Source organism: Tursiops truncatus, chromosome 9 (assembly GCF_011762595.2).
Source record: "Tursiops truncatus isolate mTurTru1 chromosome 9, mTurTru1.mat.Y, whole genome shotgun sequence".
Taxonomy (NCBI): domain Eukaryota; kingdom Metazoa; phylum Chordata; class Mammalia; order Artiodactyla; family Delphinidae; genus Tursiops; species Tursiops truncatus.
This window is the reverse complement of record NC_047042.1, coordinates 85,002,950-85,024,724: the sequence shown is the minus strand read 5'-3', so window position 1 is coordinate 85,024,724 and position 21,775 is coordinate 85,002,950. Positions and strand designations below refer to the sequence as shown.

The 21,775-nt window shown below is 46.6% G+C and overlaps 1 protein-coding gene across 4 annotated transcripts in view; it reads left to right on the top strand.

Annotated features, from left to right (window-relative positions):
• PLXNA4 (plexin A4) overlaps positions 1-21,775 on the top strand; it is a 453,460-nt gene that overhangs the window by 292,906 nt on the left and 138,779 nt on the right. For all 4 annotated transcript variants that reach the window (XR_012334078.1, XM_073809948.1, XM_073809949.1 and 1 more), the window contains exon 4: positions 6,096-6,227. Coding sequence is in view for 3 of the 4 variants with exons in the window: in XM_073809948.1 (XP_073666049.1) it covers positions 6,096-6,227 (132 nt within the window). In the remaining variant the exon portion in view is untranslated. The remainder of the gene's footprint in view (positions 1-6,095; positions 6,228-21,775) is intronic.

The window sequence follows — 21,775 nt, the reverse complement described above, 5'->3', positions numbered from 1 at the left end:
CCTTACACCTAAAGCAATTAGAGAAAGAAGAACAAAAAAAAAAACAAAGTTAGCAAAAGGAAAGAAGTCATAAAGATCAGGTCAGAAATAAATGAAAAAGAAATGATAGCAAAGATCAATAAAACTAAAAGCTGGTTCTTTGAGAAGATAAACACAATTGATAAATCATTAGCCAGACTCATCAAGAAAAAAACGGAGAAGTCTCAAATCAACAGAACTAGAAATGAAAAAGAAGTAACAACTGACACTGCAGGTATACAAAGGGTCATGAGAGATTACTACAAGCAACTATATGCCAAGAAAATGGGCAACCTGGAAGAAATGGAGAAATTCTTAGAAAAGCACAACCTTCTGAGACTGAACCAGGAAGAAATAGAAAATATAAACAGACCAATCACAAGCACTGAACTTGAAACTGTGATTAAAAATCTGCCAACAAACAAAAGCCCAGGACCAGATGGCTTCACAGGCGAATTCTATCAAACATTTAGAGAAGAGCTAACACCTATCCTTCTCAAACTCTTCCAAAATATAGCAGAGAGAAGAACACTCCCAAGCTCATTCTACAAGGCCACCATCACCCTGATACAAAAACCAGACAAAGATGTCACCAAAAAAAGAAAACTACAGGCCAGTATTACTCATGAACATAGACGCAAAAATCCTCAACAAAATACTAGCAAACAGAATCTAACAGCACATTAAAAGGATCATACACCATGATCAAGTGGGGTTTATCCCAGGAATGCAAGGATTCTTCAAAATACGCAAATCAATGCAATAAATCATATTAACAAATTGAAGGATAAAAACCATATGATCATCTCAATAGATGCAGAAAAAGCTTTCAACAAAATTCAACACCCATTTATGATAAAAACTCTACAGAAAGTAGACATAGAGGGAAGTTACCGCAACATAATAAAGGCCATATATGACAGACCCACAGCCAACATTGTTCTCAATGGTGAAAAACTGAAACCATTTCCACTATGATCAAGAACAGGAGAAGGTTGCACACTCTCACCACTGTTATTCAACATCGTTTTGGAAGTTTTAGCCACAGCAATCAGAGAAGAAAACGAAATAAAAGGAATCCAAATTGGAAAAGAAGAAGTAAAACTGTCACTGTTTGCAGATGACATGATACTATACTTAGAGAATCCTAAAGATGCTACCAGAAAACTACTAGAGCTAATCAGTGAATTTGGGAAAGTAGCAGGATACAAAATTAATGCGCAGAAATCTCTTGCATTCCTATACACTAATGATGAAAAATCTGAAAGAGAAATTAAGGAAACACTCCTATTTACCATTGCAACAAAAAGAATAAAATACCTAGGAATAAACCTACCTAAGGCGACAAAAGACCTGTATGCAGAAAACTATAAGACACTGACGAGAGAAATTAAAGATGATACAAACAGATGGAGGGATATACCATGTTCTTGGATTGGAAGAATCAACATTGTGAAAATGAGTATACTACCCAAAGCAATCTACAGATTCAATGCAATCCCTATCAAACTACCAATGGCATTTTTCACAGAACTAGAACAAAAAATTTCACAATTTGTATGGAAACACAGAAGACCCCGAAGAGCCAAAGCAATCTTGAGAACGAAAAACGGATCTGGAGGAATCAGGCTCCCTGACTTCAGACTATACTACAAAGCTACAGTAATCAAGATAGTACGATACTGGCACAAAAACAGAAATATAGATCAATGGAACAGGATAGAAAGCCCAGAGATAAACCCACACACATATGGTCACCTTATCTTTGATAAAGGAGGCAAGAATATACAATGGAGAAAAGACAGTCTCTTCAGTAAGTGGTGCTGGGGAAACTGGACAGTTACATGTAAAAGAATGAAATTAGGACACTCCTTAACACCATACACAAAAATAAACTCAAAATGGATTGAAGACCTAAATGTAAGGCCAGACACTATAAAACTCTCAGAGGAAAACATAGGCAGAACACTCTATAACATAAATCACAGCAAGATCCTTTTTGACCCACCTGCTAGAGAAACAGAAATAAAAACAAACAAATGGGACCTAATGAAACTTAAAAGCTTTTGCACAGCAAAGGAAACCATAAATAAGATGAAAAGACAACCCTCAGAATGGGAGAAAATATTTGCAAACGAAGCAACTGGCAGAGAACTAATCCCCAAAATACACAAGCAGCTCGTGCAGCTCAATATCAAAAAAACAAACAACCCAATCCAAAAATGGGCCGAAGACCTAAATAGACATTTCTCCAAAGAAGATATACAGATTGCCAGCAAACACATGAAAGCACGCTCAACATCACTAATCATTAGAGAAATGCAAATCAAAACTACAACGAGGTATCACCTCACACCAGTCAGAATAGCCATCATCAAAACATCTACAAAGAATAAATGCTGGAGAGGGTGTGGAGAAAAGGGAACCCTCTTGTGCTGTTGGTGGGAATGTAAATTGATACAGCCACTATGGAGAACAGTATGGAGGTTCCTTTAGAATCTAAAAATAGTACTACTATATGACTGAGCAATTCCACTACTGGGCATATACCCTGAGAGAACCATAATTCAAGGAGTCAGGTACCACAATGTTCATTGCAGCTCTATTTACAATAGCCATGGAAGGACGTGGAAGCAACCTAAGTGTCCATTGACAGTTGAATGGATAAAGAAGGTGTGGCACATGTATACAATGGAATCTTACTCTGCCATGAAAAGAAACAAAATTGAGTTATTTGTAATGATGAATGGGTCTAGAGACTGTCATACAGAGTGAACTAAGTCAGAAAGAGAAAAACAAATACTGTATGCCAACACATATATATGGAATCTAAAAACAAAAAAAAAAGGTTCTGATGAACTTTGGCGCCAGACAGGAATAAAGACGCAGACGTAGAGAATGGACTTGAGGACAGGGGATGGGGCAGGGTAAGCTGAGACGAAGTGAGAGAATGGCATGGACAAATATACACTACCAAACATAAAACAGATAGCTAGTGGGAAGCAGCTGCATAGCACAGGGAGATCAGCTCGGTGCTTTGTGACCACCTAGAGGGGTGGGATAGGGAGGGTGGGAGGGAGACGCAAGAGGGAGGGGATATGGGGATGTTTGTATATGTATCGCTGATTCACTTTGTTATACAGTAGCAACTAACACAACAATGTAAAGCAATTATACTCCAATAAAGATGTTAAAAAAAAAGTTTTAAATAAGACCAGTCATGACACTAGTGCGTGGGGAGTCCCCCAGTTCACACTTCTCCATGCAGAAATGTGTCTTTTTCTGTCTCTAAGTTGGTCCTCTCTCCATGGCCAAAGTGCCCAAAATCCCATGGAGACTCATTATTTTTATTTATTTATTTTTTTTGCGGTACACGGGCCTCTCACTGTTATGGCCTCCCCCGCCGCGGAGCACAGGCTCCGGACGCACAGGCTTAGCGGCCATGGCTCACGGGCCCAGCCGCTCCGCAGCATGTGGGATCCTCCTGGACCGGCACGAGCCCGCGTCCCCCACATCGGCAGGTGGACTCCCAACCACCGCGCCACCAGGGAAGCCCAGAGACTCATTATTTTTTAACACCTTTTCATGTGGAACCTTGTCAAAGTCTCTGGGAAGATCTAAATAGCTCATTGGCAATCTCTGAGCTAGGAATCGGGAAACCTGGGTTCTAGTCGTGACTGTCATTGGTTTATCACCGAACTTTGGAAGAGACACAGAACAGCCCCAATCTCAGTTTTTCATTGGTGAAACGAGAATGATTATGCTGGCAGTCAACATCATAAAAATTCTACAACCATCAAATGAGACGCTGTTATTTAAGAATAACATTCTCAGCAAGGTATAAAACAAAAGTATAAGGGGTAATTATTTTGAAAATTTACAACAGCATCTTTTTCATTCATATGCACGATTCTTTCCCTAAAGGACTGCAGTAGATAGACATGGTTCCTCCAGCACTCCCAGGGTGATGCTTGTTCAACAGTAACTACTTTCACTCCTAGAAGAGATGCAGGTTTATAGAACCAGTAGGACCTGGCTCAGTTTTTGTTGGTGTAGTATTTAAGTGCACTGAAGAGTGGACTCTGGAATTGGTTGGACCTTGGCAGGGGTTGAGGCCATGCCGATCGCTAAATGTGTGACCATGAACAAGGTATTAAACCTCTCTGTGCCTCACCTGTAAGTGGGATTTTAAGGCTTATTGGAATAAGGCTTAGTGGAATATTAAGGCTTCATGGAGTTATGAGGTTTAAATAAGAGGGTAAATACACGTAGAATGCCTAGAATCGTGCAGGACGCGTAGCAGCCACTCAGTCGCTAGCAGTTCTTGTTCTTATTCATGTAGCGGCCCAAGAGCCAGCAGCTGGTCCAGCCTACCTAAGTTTTGTGATTGCCCGTCATTCAGCACATCCACCGTAAACTCTTTGATTCATGTCTTGTGTGAGACTCTCTCAGCAGATGGGTGAATGGATGCTTTCCTTTCTGTTTTCTGAAACAAGTAGTGGATTGGGGTGGGGTGATGTGAAGGGGAGAACTACCTTTTCTTTTTTTTAAAGGTCTTTTATTTTATTTTATTTTTATTACTTTTTTGGCTGCGCCACATGGCTTGCGAGATCCCAGTTCCCTGACCAGGGATCAAACTCGAGCCCCCTGGCAGTGAGAGTGCTGAGTGCCAACCACTGGACCGCCAGGGAATTTCCAGGAACCACCCTTCCAATGACTGATTTCCTGCCCTGGCAGAATGGGCAAGGGTGGGGGTCATACCCCCCTCCTGCCTCCTTGGGCCTGGGAAAACTTGCCCCATTGGTGCTCCCTGGTCCCCCCCTCTGTCCCTGCCCGGTTCACCTAGTTTCTTCTGACGTCCGCATCCAGCACATCAGCTCACCCTACAGAGCAGGGACGTTGGAGCCAGATGATCACTCAGGCACTGAGTCCAATTTCCCGCGGGGATCAGACCACGGGGCACTGGGTGGGACTCCATTCTGCTAGCATCCCCGAGGGGCGCTTGCTCCTGCCGGCAGCCTTAAGGGGCTGGAGACCAGCCGGCCGTGCAATATCACTCTCGTGCTGCTTCTCCAGGGGTGATTCACAGCTGAGGATGAAGCCCGGCTGGGCTGGGGGCCAAGGCCATCACCTCGTGGTCAGACTTGGGTGGTAATCCCAATTGGTTTTGCATGAGCTCCCATTTCATTCAGATTAAGGAAGGACCTGGCCAGGGCAGACAGCTGGTGGCTTGGGAGTGGGGACGGAAGGAGGAGGGCTACTGGAATCCAAGGCATTTAGGTTTTCAGGGCTAAACATATCTTTTGTTAATTCCTCCACCAGTTTGTTTGTTTGTTTTCATTGCTGTTGCTGTTGTTTTCCTGAGCTTAATGGGAAATCTGCAAAGAAGAGTTTGAACTGCATTTATTTCTTCATTTTTAAAATAAATATTTGCCAAGTGCAAGTGTTTCAGCTTCAGGATTGGGGATGACTGGCAGAAGCCTCTGGAATTGTGCAGGCTGGAGGCCGCTGCCTTTAGTGGGAAGTAAACATGAAAGCCATCAAGGAACAGGGTCCCTCGTGTAACTGGAGTGGTAGGAAAAGCATGGACTCCAGGGTCAAACTGGATTCTCATTCTGTCACCAGATTTGATAGCTCAGGCCAGTTGTTTAACGTATTGCATCTCATCTTCCCCATCTATTCTATCAGTATATCAGGTAGGACTTTTGATGTTGCAGAGAACCTTTTCATTACGTTAACAATAAGGTAATATGCTGAGTAACTAGAAAGGCCCGTCCTCTTCTCCAAAGATGTACAAGCAAGGCCTCAAAGACTCGAGCCTAAGGCATAGTGAGCCAGAGAGAACACCAGGTTCTTGGTGCAGCCCGGCTTGGTCTCCGCCTCGTCCCTTCTCTTTGCCATTCCCAACGCGAGGCCCCTGGTGGGCGTGTGCCGCTCCTGAGCCTTCAGGCCTGGCCTCTGGGAAGCAGGGCTCACCTCCTCCCCCTTGCCTGTGGGAGGGGCCCCGGGCGGAAGCTGGACCGCAGGCCACGCAGGATCGGAACTCACACCACCTCTCCTCTTCCTCCTCTCCACAGATCCGGGTAGATGGGCCCAGGGGCAATGCCCTCCAGTATGAGACGGTGCAGGTGGTGGACCCCGGCCCCGTCCTCCGGGACATGGCCTTCTCCAAGGACCACAAGCAGCTCTACATCATGTCGGAAAGGCAGGTAAGGCACGCTGAGCTCTGTCAGACATTTGTCTTGCTGCTAAGGACTAGCCTGTGGCTCCGTGGAAACCTGCAGGAGGCCGGCTGCAGAGAGGGGATTTGATTTATTTGACTCAGTGTGTATCCTTTCCGTTATGCTGCCTGGGGACAGAGGCTGAGTGTGCCGAAACAGGGAATAAAACCTCCCACATATCAAAATATCTGTGAGTCAAGAGCAAATCCACTGACTTCAGAGTGATGGTGTGCGTAGGTGCAGGGCCAACATTTGCTCTCGCCTGAAGAAACATGGTACAGATGCCCAAGTTTTTGGTCCCGATTTCCCTACACACTGTATAATCTCCTACCAAGGTCACCTTCCTGGACCCTGGAGGTCTATGGTGGGCAAGGATTTGTCGCCCAGAAAAACTTAGTTGAGGGCACATCATGGAAGAGTCAGATGGAGATTCAGAAGACAGGGTCTATGTGTATGAGATGAGATGCTGTAACATGTGTCCCGAGGCTTCGTGTGTACCTGGAACTCTAACATGGAACCTCCAGCAGATTCCATGAGGCCACACCAGGCAGAAGAGATACGGTGTGAGGATTGGTATCAGCTGATGTGCAGTAGGAAGTAGCAGAGTTGGATTTGCTTCTGGAACTCAGCTGAGAACTAAGTTCTTCAGGGGTCCCTGAGCTCAGACCAGGACGCATACCTTTGCAGCGGGCAAAGGAGTAAATTTCGCCTTGGGAATTGCATCCATTTCAGGGTATTTCCTGGGGCACCCTAATTCACAGCCCGCAGTGTTCCACCCCACAAGACACACCCCACCCCAAGTGCGGCTTCGCACTGCCATGCCTCTGCCCCTGTGGCCTCTCTGGAGGATGGGTCATTCTGGGAGCCGTCCTCCCCGCCCATGAATATGTATACATTAGCTCTGAGCGGCAAAGGCAGATTCCCCCGTCTGATTCATCTTCATTAGTGAGGCCTGAACTCCCCAGAGGACCTTGCTGACAGAGTCTGTTGTTCTGCCTGTTCCCTCTCTGCAAAGTGAGGGAGATAAATACTGCATTATGCCGCCCACAGGGCCTGTGCGTTATGCCTTGGCAGCCCACAGCAGCTCCACCCTCCCCAAGAGCTCGATGACATCTTCTCATGGCGAGGGACCCCCCCATCCAGCCACACTGGGACCCCTTGTGGTGCCCTCGCTGAGGCTGCCGTGATGTGAAGCCGAGTGGGGAGCACTTTATCCCAGGAGTCGGGACTGGTATGAAGCTGCTCTTTTGCTTTCATTTCTTACTCCTTTTCCGTGAGGCCCACACTCCCCCTCCCTGCCTACCTCTAAGGCCCTAGACACTGAGGGGGAAGCAGCTTTCCCTGGTGGAATGAAGTCTTTGGAGAAGACCCAAGACCTCCACAGGCATTGAATGTTTCAGGATTTCTTACGTGACCTGAAAGCCAGGATTTCTGAACCTGGGACTTAAAATATCTAAGGACTTCCAAAGAGGAAAATCGAAAAGCTGTGTGGAGCCCCCTCTCATTGCCGAGTTGGGATTCTGAGGTTCTTTTTTTTTTTTTTGGCTGCGTCAGGTCTTAGTTGCAGCACACGGGCTCTTCGTTGCGGCGTGCAGGCTTCTCTCTAGTTGTGGCGTGCGGGTTTTCTCTCTCTAGTTGTGGCGCACAGCCTCCAGGGCGCATCGGCTCTGTAGCTGTGGCCCACGGGGTCCAGAGCCCTTGGGCTCTGTAGTTTGCAGCACGCGGGCTCTCTCATTGAGGCGCACGGGCTCAGTAGTTGTGGCACGCTGGCTTAGTTGCCCTGCGGCATGTGGGCTCTTAGTTCCCCCGACCAAGGATGGAACCCCCATCCCCTGCACTGGAAGACGGATTCTTTACCCCTGGACCACTAGGGAAGTCCCGGGGTTCTGAGGTTCTTGATTTCACCTGTCCCACTTCCCTAAGAGCACGGTCAGTGGTCAGTACCCATTCAGGCTTGACAGCGAGGCATGCTGGGAGCTCTGGATTATGGGCACGCTGGGAAGGAGAGGAGGGCGGGAGTGGATAGAGTTTGGGCCGTTATCCGCTCTGGGGCCCTCCTCATAGGCCTGCCACCCGAATCCCAGTCCCAAGACCCTGACATCTGGGCCAACACTGGCGTCCACTGGGGTTGCAGGTTCTCTGTGGGGAGGGTAATATAGCAAGATGGGTAATCAGACTGACCTTGGTGTCAGGATATCTGAGCACGAACCTTGGTCCTACCATTTACTAAGTGTGACCTCAGGGAAGCTCCTAACCTCTTTAAGATTCGTTGTCCTCAGCTGGAACATGGACGTAATGATAAAAGTCACTGGCGTGGTTGCAAGGACCTAGTGACATAATGCATGTAGTCAGCACGATGCTAGCCTGGCACAGCGTAAGGGCTTGGTAAGCGGAGGCTCCTATTCTTATGACGTTGCGCCGGGAGCGTCTGGAACTGGCTGTGTGTGGAGTCTGGCAGGTGGTGGCACTAAGATTCTGGGTGATCTATCGGGGGTGGAGCACAGGAGTCCAGGTCAAGGCCGAGGCAGGCTCCTCAGCAGGGATCCAGGCCCAGTGGAGAGCAAATCAAGAAGCCACAGCCTGCAGTTCTGATGGGGCAAGAGCAGCCTGGTAGGTCTATCTGGAGAAATACCAGGCCCCGGGGCTTCAGGACTAACGCCTACCAGCCTCCATCGGCCGGTGGGTGAGTCCCCGCCATGACGGATCAGAACACTTTGCGGGCTGGGACTGCAGGCTGAGGGTGTGTGCTCGGCCCTGATGTAAGCTCTGCCTGAAAGGTGCTTCACTTCATCATCTAATTTTTTCTTTTCCCTTAAAACTTAGCTCTGCTGTCACACATTCAGTGAGCTACTCCTGACCCGTGCTTTACACCTCTACGGTAGCTCTTCTCAGACTGAGCTGTGATGACTTTCTCGTCTTTCTCTCCTAGCAGACTGACAGCAGCTGGAGGACGGTTCTATGTCTTCTTCGTCTGCCTAAATCTCACCTTATAGGCCTGTGATAGTTATTTGATGAATGTACAGGTGAATGAATGAATGAATGAATGAATTCCCAGTGTCTTCACACAACCAGAATTAGAAAAGAGAAGAACTGATATGAATGACTTATTGCTTATCTTAATTCCCAAGTTTGAACTTATATGATTAAAAGACTATACTTTAGATAAAGAAAGCATTCCCCCAGGCTTCAGTCATCTGTTTATCACTGCCATGACTTTTGCCCTGTTCTGAGCTATTTTTTGCTTTGTGTTTTCATTTATATAAACTTGCTGGTTAAACTTAAATAGCCTACTTTAACTATCTCTTAAATAATAATATCATACATCTGATGTGATAGTCATATATAATATACCTAATTGTGATATTGTGATTTATAATAAGAACTATGTATTCAGTCTTCATCCCTATTTCTGGCACAGAGCTACCACAGTCCTTGGAATTTCCTGAGTGATAAAAGCAATGGGAGCTATCACTACAATTATTTGCAGGCTGAATAATTCTATAGCCGGGATACTGTTTCTGTTGTTTTGGATGTGTGAGTTCCTCTCTATTTCTTGTCCAGCAAGGGCTCCTTTCTGTGTAGTACGCTTTTTCTTGGAGTGGCTGAGTGCGCCCTGCTAGGTATCAGTGTCATTTTGTCAGGGTCTGCCTGTCTCTTGCAGTGCCATATTATGTTTCTGTCTTTTTGCTTTTCTTCTGCGTGACTCTGGGTATCTCCCTAGGGTGTGTGTGTGTGTGTGTGTGTGTGTGTGTGTGTGCGCGTGCATATATGGACACACACACACACACACCTTCCCCTGTGTCTGTCTCTGTGTGTCTCCATCAGTCTCCTTGCTTTGTACATGTCTGTGTGTATGTATATGGTATATATTTACTACAACTGCAGTACTCCCAAGGGAATGTCTATACACACTGAAACCAGTGTGATAAAAACCTGCCAAACTGATGGGAGGGAAGTGAGAGGAAATGTCAGCAAGGCAGACAAACGAGGAGATGAGGTAGCAGAGCCCGGGCTGTCCTCAGGTGCCCTGGAGCAACCCACTGCGGGGGGGAGAAGCAGCTGTTCCCACCACAAGGCGAGGCTCTTCTTTGATAGGCCCCAGAGCAAGTGGCAGATTTCTCAGTAAATTGCAGCATCCCTGCCATCCAGCACACCACCTCTCCCCCGCCTGAGAGCCAGAGGCCTTAAGCACATGCTTCTGCTTTTGAGGTGCACTTTCAGTTGTGTCTGGGCCAAAGCTATCTCTCACGGCGTTCTTTGCTTTACTGACTCCTGTTGACAGTGGGTCAGCTTCCAGGTGCCTGGGGACATCACAGCCTGTCGCCCTCATGAGCCAGTGGCACTCCAGTCCTAGCTGTGAACCAGGATACAGATGTCTGCAAGGGCTGAGGAGGTGGGTCCAGAGGTGGGCCCACCTAGGAAAGCAGGGCCAGGCAGGGGCTGCTCTCCTTGGCTCCAGCATAGTCCCGCAGTGAAGTAGTGAGGGCCATCTTGCTTTGTAACGAATCACCCAGGCCTGATTCATTCATTCACCAAACAGATATTCACTAAGCAACTACTATGTGCCAAACACTAGCCCAGGCACTGGGGATTCAACAGTGAAGAAACAGATAAATATCCTTGACTTTCAGCAAGAGGAAGCATCAAGAAGAATCAACCTGCTAAAGAAGTCCTCTAGTAGCTTAGCAGGTAGTAAGTGACGTGGAGCAAGATAGCAACCTGCTAAAGAAGTCCTCTAGTAGCTTAGCAGGTAGTAAGTGACGTGGAGCAGGATAGCAACCTGCTAAATGAGTCCTCTAGTAGCTTAGCAGGTAGTAAGTGATGTGGAGCGGGATAGTGGGCACTGGGAAGACCGCTCAGGGTGAAAGGGTTGAAATTTTAAACGGAGCAGCCAGAGAAGGCTTCCCGGAGAGCAAGGGCATCAAAGTGGAGGGGCCTGTTGAGGGTCCCTATCCCCTTCCCTGTTCTTTGTATTTCTTTTCAAGCTCTCTGCCTGCGGTTGTGAAACTGAGAGATGGTTAAGCCTGCACAGTGGGAGAGAGGGGACTGGGGAGAGGATGCTCTGTGAGTGTGATTTGTACCATGTTGTGAGTTTCAGAAGGAAGCTCAGTTCAGGGAAAGGTGGTATTGGGGTTCAAGACAGGCAGGCTCGCACCCCGTGGGATTCAGACCCCTATCTGGGTGGTGCCTCTGCGGAGGACACTCTGTGTGATGAGGGGACCATTATTGCTCCTCTGTGTCGCTCCCTGCCCCTGCCTGCCTCCCGGGATGTTCTGAGATTAGCTGGTGTGAAGTCTGACAAGCTCAGAGGTCCATGGACATCGCTCTCATACAAGTGCAGTCGTGGAGATAGCTCCTGCGGCCCAAGGCGATGGCTCCTGTAAGAATGATTCTACTCTCTTCACGCTGGGTCCCCGGGCATGTGTGTTCCTCCCAGCCCTGCAGGGCCGAGCTGTCCGCTCCAGTTTGCATTTGGATGGCTGACACTGTGACAAGGCCATTTGGACATTTGCTCCAGGCACCCAGACAGGGCTGTTTCTGATAGCTCCTGGGAGAAGGGACTTGAAGCGCAAGCCTGAGAGTGAGGGACAGCACACGAGACACCTCGGGCATCCTCAAAAAGAGAAAAACTGTTGCCGTGTTTCACCTAGTTTCACTCAGGCAGGAGCCTTCCTGTTTGTCTGGAGCTGTTCCTGAAGGTTCCCATGCATCATGACCAAAAAGTTCCACTTCTCCCTTCCTTCTCAGTAAAGGTAGAATGTCTCCTTGGGAGGGACCTGGACGGGGGAGAGGACTTCCTGCTTCAGCTCCTACACTCCACGGCTGGTACCTGGAATTCTCCATAGTGTCATAAAAGCTTAGGGCTGGAAAAGCCCTCTAGGCTTCTCAGGTCCAGTTATCTCCCGCTGCCTTTTCCCCTACAAGCAGATGAGCAAACTGAAGCCCAGAGAGGTAAACGGCTTGTCCAGAGTCACACAGAAGGTTGGCGGAGAAGCCAAGTTGGAATCCAGCTCAGCTTCTACTGCAAGGTCTGCTCCAGGCCCCTCTTACAGTGAGGAGCTCTCAGTGGGGTGAGAGATGCTCTTCATTTCCTAGTCTTCCCAGCAGGACTGCTCTGTACCCCAATCCTCAGCTGCTGAAACAAGCCTTAGAAATCGGAGGGATTGCTGGGGGTGGAGTGGGCTGAATGTGGTACTGGGGGTGATGTAAGAACTCAGAAACGCCCCACTACCCCACTGTGAAGGAGGGCCCTTGGTTTATTCATCCTTAGTTCCAGCCCAGTGCAAGTTGGGACAAAAGCCCCTTCTGTTCTAGAACATGTTGGGGGTACACAGGGCCCCAGACACAGCCAGGACACCCCATAAGGGGAGTAGGCAGTGAAGCACCCTGCCCACACACACTCCTTTTCCAACTGCCATGCCTCTCAAGGGCGTGAAAGCCTCCAGTATCTGAATAGGGTCAAGTTCAGTAGCCTCCCCCGAGAAGAAACAATGAGAGCGGCCTGGCATTTCTCAGGTGATCATGGGGGTGACGGATGCAGAAATGTGTGCAGGATAGAGACCACAGGGTGCTCATGAATAGACCGCGAGCGTGGAATTTCACCCTGGCCCTCAGCGCTCACCAGCTCTGCCGCCCAGAGGAAGTCACTCAAGCAGAGTTTGTGCTTCAGTTTCTTCATGCGGAAAACACAAATGATAATTACCTGCTTTCAGGGCTTTTAGGACTAAAGGGAATATACATAAAGTGCCTAGTGTATCTTTAGGACTAAAGGTAATATACGTAAAGCGCCGAGTTAACACAATCATCATTATCATTACCATTATTACTAATACTCTTAGGAAACAGTGCTGCCAGGCGTATGGACACCCAGACAAACCACTGTTTGGTGGCTAAGGGCCATTTCAGCTCTGGCCACCAGCTCCCCAGGATTCCGTGGTACCTTCAGTCTACTTCAGAATCCCCCAGGAAAGCCTGAGCGCCCCTTCACACCTGTTCCCAATGCATCCAGGAGACTGAAGGGCGGGGGACCTGGGGTCTCCCACCCCAATCAAACAGAGCTGCGTCCCTCCACGGGGCTTGGTGGGGTTTCTCTGTAATTCTGCTTCTGCTCTGGGGAAGGAGTTTAGTTTGAGTCCAGCCCCACTGGACTTGAGGTCGTCACAGACTGGGCACCTGAATAACTCTGGCTTTGTCACCTGTCAGGACTGCTAGGGCAGACGGGAAAACAGTTCTGTGCCCCGAACAAGAGAAGAAGAGCTGGTATGTAAAGGCAGAGCAGGAGTCGGCAGGGAGGGGTGGAGTGGGAGGAAGGACAGGGAATCCAAGCGCCAGGTCGTTAGGGGAGTGCCTGGCAGCTCTCTAACCCTGAACTCCATTCGGCATCTGTCTCAGCACTTGCATCCCACTTAGCAGCACGTACGGAGACTCCACAGTGTGGGCAGACAGGGCCAGCAGCTGCATCTCTGCCACCTTTCAGGCCCCTCCCCATGTGTGTTTCTTAAGTGCCCACTGTATGCCCAGCACAGAGCCAGACACTAAGCAGAATAGAGAAAAGCAGAGCGAGACATGTTCTGGAAGTTCTGTAGGAGTGAGGTGGGCGCAAACTCCAGCCTACCGGACGTTGGAAAGAAAGTGGTCCGACTGTGGGGATTGCCCTGGAATCGCAGCATCCTTGTGCAGTTGGGGCCCTGGTAGAGGTGGATGTCAGCCCAAAGGGCACGCTCTCCTTGCAGGTTTGAATGGGTATCACGAGGACTCTGGTCTAGAGGCTGGAGCTCTTGGGGTGTTTCCCAAGACAAGCCTCAACTCTGTGGGCACCCCATTCCCTTACACAGGGTGTTTGCAGATGGAAGCTGACCCCCCGCAATCCCAGACCTCTCCCCTTCCTCCAGGGATGGCGTCTGAATGGAAGTGGTTAAGTTCAGAGAGAACTGATTTGACTTGTGCTTGAAGTTCTGCAGAAAAAGAGAAATACCGGATACTTAAGTAAGTTGTGTCCTCAGTTTGAATATTGATGAGACGTTTTCAAAAGTAAATAGGTGCGTGTTAATTTGTGCCATTGTTCAAGACGACTAGTTGGCATTAGTGATGTCACATGACTTTGCTAAACACAATATAGGTTTAATTATAGGCAGAATTATATCTAATCTGAGTCTTTTAAGTGCCTTTCAAATATCACGTGTAGACAATGGAGACATGAATTTGAAACTGACTCAGAGACAGTGCGATCATTTCAAGGGAATGTATGATGGTTGAGGAAGAAGCTGTCTGGATATTTAAAGAAAGTTGTGCAAAACAGTGAAGGAGTGGAGAAGTAGGTATATCCTCCTGGAAGAGGATTCAGTGCTGGTGCTGGAGGCCATCCAGTACCTGCTGGGTGACTTGAGGGTGTTCAGAGCGTGCGCTGGAACCACATGCCCTGGTTTCTGGTCTGGCTCTGCCACTCTCTACCTGTATGACTTTGAGCAAATTATCGAACCTCTGGGTACTTCAGTTTTCTCAACAGTAACATGGGGATAGGCTAGTGCCCACTGCCTGGGTGGTTACAGTGAGTAAAGTAGAAAATGAACATACAATTCTTAGTGCAGTGCCTGGCGCTTAACAGGGGTCAACGACTCTTAGCTTTCATTTTTATTATTTTCAGTATGCTGGTCTATTGGAAGGGTGTCTATATTTTATTTATTTATTTAAGATTTTTACTTCCTTCATTCATATACTCACTCTTGTCTCCTCCAGGACCTATCAGGCCTGTTTTGGGGTGCCTAAAATGGCAGAGAGCTAACCAAGGTGGCCCGCATGGGCCACACTCCGCAGTCAGCTCTGCCTCCCAGCCCGAGTCCAAGGGCACTGAGGCTGCTCTGGTGGCCCATTTGTGCCCAAATCACTTCCTTGAGATACCGCTTTTGGAAGGGGGTCACCACCCTCAGGTTAGGAGGAGAGACCCCTCAAGGGAAATCCTACTCCCTTGTGGCCCCCCTTTAGTCCACAGGACTTGGCGGTAAATGCTCGCCCTCATTAAGACAAGGGTGTCTCAGGAGATGAGCAATATATATGTGAAGTGTGACATTTTCACGAGGTCTCCCACCTGTCCCTTGCCTCAGTGCCACTTTAAACATTAGTTAGTCCAGGGTTCCCCAAATTTTATTCTCAGAGCCAAAGTTTTGCAGGATATCAAAAAATAAAAGCAAAAGCGTTCTTTGGTCAAATATTTTGGGAAAATCTGAGTTAAGCAGATAATCTTGACTGTAGCATTTCTTAGAATGTCAGTGTGCTATCGAGTATTATAAAGCTCCAAGCTAGAGGTGCACTGGCAAATTTAGGAGGTCGTGACTCCCAGACTCATTTGACCATGAAATGCACTTTCCCAGGAGCCAGAGCAGAACCTTCACTGGGGAAGACTTCATTTCTATCCTTTCCCAGCTTTTCCGGGTTTCTCTCCCTTCTCTTGAGCTTGTCTCCCTGGCTCTAGGCCTGGCCCTAGTCTCTCTTCCTCTGTACTGTTTCATACCTAGGCACAGACTGAATTCTTGGTCTTAACTCTTCTGAGTTTGGGAAAGGAGGGTTCTTCTGATCCAAGCCTCAAGGTCACAGCCAGACTTTGGGGCCAGGGTTCTCTCCTTCCAGCTCACTGCACCTCCCACCCCATGCCGGGCTGGCTCTGCTCACAAGTGCTCCCAGGACCAACTCTCTTCTATCCTAGGTGCATGGAGCCCTCTTCAACTCTGAACTTAGCCCCCAGCCTTAATCCTCCATGCATCGTTCTTCTCTGAAAGCCACCAATTTCATTCAAATTATGAAAGTTCTGCCTCTCGCCTACCTTCGCCATTCAGAGGTATACGGTTCTCACCTGGGATTCATGGGTTATACCACTTTGCATCTTCTCAGATGGTTCTTAATGTAGGAGCCATTGTTCATTCTCAGATCTTTATTACTCTGTCTTCAAAAATTAGAGGAATGCTGATAACACAATACTCCTAAATTCACAGTGATTTAGAGGAGGCAATTCGTTTATGTATCGTTTTGCTTCAGAACAGCAAAGACCAAACTAAAACATTTGGTGCCCTTTTGTGCTTCTCTAGTATAGCGGTCTTAAAGCATACTTTGATGCTAAATGGCGCTAAGAATGATCTGATGGGGCAAGGGAAGAAGTGATTAGAACATCTATTTTTCTATTTAAAAGAAGAAATTAGGCTTCACTCATATTTACTATACAGTGGATACTGGGTACTGTTTTCCTGCCTTGGTCTATACATCAGCCATTTATGTGTCAGGAAGGCATGGAGGTGCATGGGAGGGACCACATCTCTGGGCGGTAGACACTGGTGGTCTTACTGGCTGATTCAGTTTCAGTATATGACAACAAATTTGCAATTTATGTGCAACTGATATTATCAATATTGTAGAAAACAATCCTTTAAATAGAATCTTTACAATATTTTGCAATGAGATGGGAGTGAGCATGAAAACGTTTTTTTTTTTTTTTGTACAACACAGAGATGTTCTGGTTATGGAAATATAAAGATTTCTCTTTTAAAAGAACCCAAATGTTCCACATTTGCTGACCTTTTCAGTTCTGACAAGCAGCTGTCAGAACTATGCCACTTTGCCGATAACTTTGAAAAATTAAACACTTCATCTGCCCCCTCAGTATAAAGGTAATGTGTTAACAGTGAGTTAGAAAGTAACTACTTTCAGAAAGAATTGGTGGCATGGAGACACCATTTGGGAAGCAAAAAAGGATGTTTGGAAATATTTTCACCTTTATACGATTTGATAATGAGGAAATGTGACACTTTAAAAACTCGTTATCTCAAAGCTTTAAAAACCCGGAAACAGAATCTTCTACTTGCCTAAAAGTCTTGCAAATAAAGAGTTTCTGAGAGTTTTGACCCATTTGTTAAAAAATTTAAAAGTTCAGCACCTTCCGATTAGTTAAAAGAACAGCTGATTGACATCAGAGAAGACAGAAATCTACTAGCTGAATTTCAACAATAATCTTCGCATAATTGGTGTAGGAAACTGAAAAAAAAAATCTTTTTTTAGTCAGCATAGCCAACAATGTGCTTTTTGCATCTCTGTGGCTACGGGAGGTGTCTTTTCCTGTTATGACAGCCATTAAAGCTAAGTATTGAAATAAATTGAACCCTGGACCGCAAAACCCCATATCACTAAGTGCTAAACAAGGGTTTTCAAAAGCAATGAAGCCAATCCTTAACACATGAGTCTCACCATTATTCATAATAATTTTCGTGATGATAGTAAAATATCGTTTGTACCGTTCATGAATAATAGAAAATAAAAATTAAGATGGTATTTTACCTTTATGTCACCTCATAATTTCCTAATCTTGTGTATATTTAATAACTCAATGTTGTTAATAAATAGAACATGGGTATTCTTTGTAAACAAATATACGAGCCTTGTATGTTCATGCTCAAAAATTGTTTTTTACTATGGGGTGTGCAGTCAAAACTCTTTAGAGACCTGCTGGCCATTGGAGTGTGTAACACTGCAGCTGCTTCATAAATGACTCTCATCTCAATCTCTGATTTTCACTTTCCTGTTACCTTTTAAAACCACCACCTCCTTTGCACTCAAGAATTTGTCGTTTAGACCCAGCGCAGAAGCCTGTAGAGCCCAGCGTGAGTTAGTGCGTTGGTGTGGGTGGAGTCATTGTGGGCAGTTTCTTTATTCCTGGGTAATTTACCCAGTGCCTTCTAGATCTTTCTAGGGCCCAGATCCCTGAACAGCAGATCGAAAACTCCCTGTGGGAGCAACAGTAAGGAATGCGAGATGGTGCTGACAGATAAGAAAATCTTCAGACAAGCAGATAGCATTACCACGGCTATGCCGTGAAAGCTAGTGAGGAAGATTCTTGTATCAAAATGACCAGAATGACTGTGGAACTTGAGAATCATGACACAGACGTAAATCAATCAGTCCAGAGTTAGCCTTTTCTCATCAAGTCTCTGATCCCCACTCATTTCTCCTTTGTCTCACTCTGTCCCCATTCTTTCCTTTATCCTATTTTTGGCACTCTTCCCACCATCCTCCTTATTTATCCCAATCTCTTATCTCACTCTCCTCCATGTTCACCTTCCATGTTCCCCTCTCCAGGGAGGGAGGTGGAGCTGGAATTGGGGTCGGGCCACTGTTTTTCAAACTGCCGGTCGTGACACATTAGTGGGTCGAGAAATCAATTTAGTGGGTCATGAAATCAATTTAAAGGGTCATGACCAGATTTTTTTTTTAAATGGAACAGAAGAAAATCGAATAGAACAGTGTCCATCAAATATAGTAAGGGTAAGTACTATTTGTGAAACTCCATATGTACCTGTATACGTGTGCCCTGGGTAGCAATGTAAAACATATGTCTTGCCGGGAGTCCTGGTCGGAATGAGCGCCGCTGGCCTAGGGAGAACGTCTTGTATACACTGGCAGTAAGTTGACTTCAGCTTTGAGCATCCGGCTCACATTTCAATCCATGCTAATGACATCATCTGACCCTCCACTAGTTTTTAGTCAAGTGATTTCTCAGTTACAACAATTTGGTTTCAACAGCTCTTTGTTGACAGTTTGGTGTGACAGCTGTGGGGTGGTGGGTAGGCGTTGGACACAGAGTAAGGCTAACTGGAATCAAGCCTTGGCTTCTTGTGAATCTAGACTTTCTGAGTCTTCGTTTTCTCATTTGTGCACCAGTTCAATGCTTTCCAACCTGTTATTTTGTTATGGTACACATGGAAAATGTATTTGTACAGCTCTCTAGGGTGATGGAGATCCCCTCATGACCAGGGGAACCAGGCTCTGGGGACACGTCTCCTCCAGGCATTTCCCAGCTGCCCCAAGGGCTAAAAGGACCAAAATGGTAGCACACCTGTGTCCCATCCTCAGCATCACTGCATGCCACCAGCCCCCAGCTGGGAAACACTGTCAGATGACCACAGTATACAAACAGGTCTGGAAATCTTTGGCCAAGCAACTCTGTGTGTAGATCCCCATGCTGGGAACATACAAAGCTGCATAAGACATCGATGCTGTCTAGAAGCTTACTATTTTAGTGGTCGTCTTCATCACCTGCAGTTTGCAAGAGACACTGTGTGGTCCAGCACCAGCTGAGTCCTGATCAGCTTTCATTTGCAGTGGCCTCTTTTTGCCCCGGGCCCTGATGCTTGAAAGTTTTCTTTCTGTGGGAACTGAACACAACTCCTGAACTGCCTTGCAATCTTGATATTTCTTAGTTATAGACATAAACTTGAAGCAAGTCAAGATGAGAGGAACAGACTCCAGTGGCTCTCCAAATGCCAGATTCTGCCGCATTCACCATGTGCACCGAAGGGAATAAAACTAATTACTACCTTCTTAAAGAGTTGAGCATGGGTGGATACGCCCTTGAAAGTGGCCAGCAGAAATGCTTCTTGCAAACTGTTCTCCCCATGCAGCTGCCTGCAAGTCTTTCTGCTAGAGCCTTTGTTGCCCAAGGACTCCTGCCTCGGGCCATTAGCGAGGAAGCTGGTTATTATTAACTAGTTGGCATTGACTGATGACACCAAGGTTTTTTTTGGCCGCGCATGGGCTGGTGGCAGGCGCTTAGTTGACCTCTGGAATTTGGAGTTTATTCTGCCATGAAAACAAAGAAATAAATTAGAGCCATGAACAGAGCCCCCATGGTTAGACGCAGTGGTTAGAGGCAGCTCACCAGCCTCTGCTGGTTCCCTCCCCAAGGCCGCATCCATTGAAAGAATCCTGCCTCCCATCCCCTTGGTTCTCACTCCCAGATTCCTGGCACTCTTTCTCTCTAGACCATCAGAATGAAGAGAAGAGGTTTCTGTCCCACTTTTTTTGCCCTCCTGAGCCCAGTGCGATCGAAAGAGATGGTGTCTGTGCAACATCTTGCTTACTGGAGAAGATTCAGAAATTCCAGATTTACATAAGGGACCCTTCTTTAAAATATGCTTACATAACAGATTATATGTTAAGAGTACCATGGAAATCTTTCCACATAAATAACTCTTTTAACACGTTCAGCGGTCATTTACTTTGTCGGGTCGTATTTGATGTTTTTTAAAAGTGAGATACACATGTTATTAAATCATTTCCTTCCAACTCAATTCCACAAGCACTTATTATTGACCTGCTAGAGGGACTGGCAAACTACAATTCAAACCTGATGGGCCACCGCTTTTGTAAATAAAGTTTTATTGGAACCCAGTCATGCCCATTCATTGGCATCTCATCTATGGCTGCTTCTACCACCACGGCAAAGTTGAGTAGTTGAGACAGGCCATATGGCTTCTTCAAAGTCTGAAATATAAACTGTCTGGCCTTTTATAGACAACAGTGTGGTTTCTCCTGACCTACTACGTGCTAAATCTCAAGGTCAAGGAAAAAAAGGAGTGGCTCCTTTCCTCAGGGAGCTTACAGGTTCATGCGGGAGAAGGATCTTCTCCATGCTCAGCCACATGGTGTCTGTCCTCACCCCTGGACCTCTGCTTCCGTCCTACCATCTGTTCGGGATGTCTGTGACTTCTCACCAGGGAAATCACGCACATGCTTCAGAGCCTGCGTTCCCCTTTGAGTCATTCTCACCCACAACCTCTGGACTGCACGCTCCCGCTTGTTTAATCTTCGCAGCCCCGGGGGACCCGAGTGGCGATTTGTACCATGCAGAAGTTCAATGAACATTTGGAACATTTAGACGAAACCCCACACTGATTTGAGGAAGATGGGGGAAACCTATCGATTCGTGAAATGACCTTCTCTTGACCAATTTAAAAAATATCCCACAGTGAGCCCGGGCCAAACTCATGCGGTGGAACTCCCTACATATCATCTCAGGCTAAGACCTCGGCACTGGCTTTAAGCCAAGTGCCAAGAGTTCCCTAAATAATTCAACCATTTTGGTAATTGTCTTCTATGCAAGTCCCTGTTTCTAGAGAATATCTTTTGTACGTTTTTTGTTGTATAGAAAAAAAGGGGCCAAATGACTTATTCCTCTCCTGCCTTCTCACTCACATCTTCTAAATCCCACCACCTCACAAAAGGAATTTTTTTAAAACATCAAAATGAGAACAATAATTTTATGTGACAGGATTATTTATATGGCTGTTCTCCCCATGATGAATCCATCCAGGGGCTCAGCACCTCCCCCAGATGCCAATTCATAAATCAGGAAATGCTATTACCACTGGCTGTAAAACAGAGCCCACACCAACACAGAGGACTCATTTCAGAAGCAGCTGCCCCATTTCCAGGACAGAAATGAGTTCAGAAAAATCCACCTGGCTGTCCAGACGGAGGAGAAATGTCTTTTATTTGATAAATAATCAGTCTTTCCCTCCTCTCAATCCCTTCTCCCCTAGAAATACATAGAATTAATGGCACAGATATATGCCATTCCACAGAAATAATAATCACAGAACTAACTAGATTGAAGTGGGGCAAAGAACAAGAGTGAAGGTGGTGAGGAACCTGCAGACTTCCCGGGAAACCTTTCGGATTACCTTAAATGCAGTTCGTGAATAAACAGCTTGGAGACA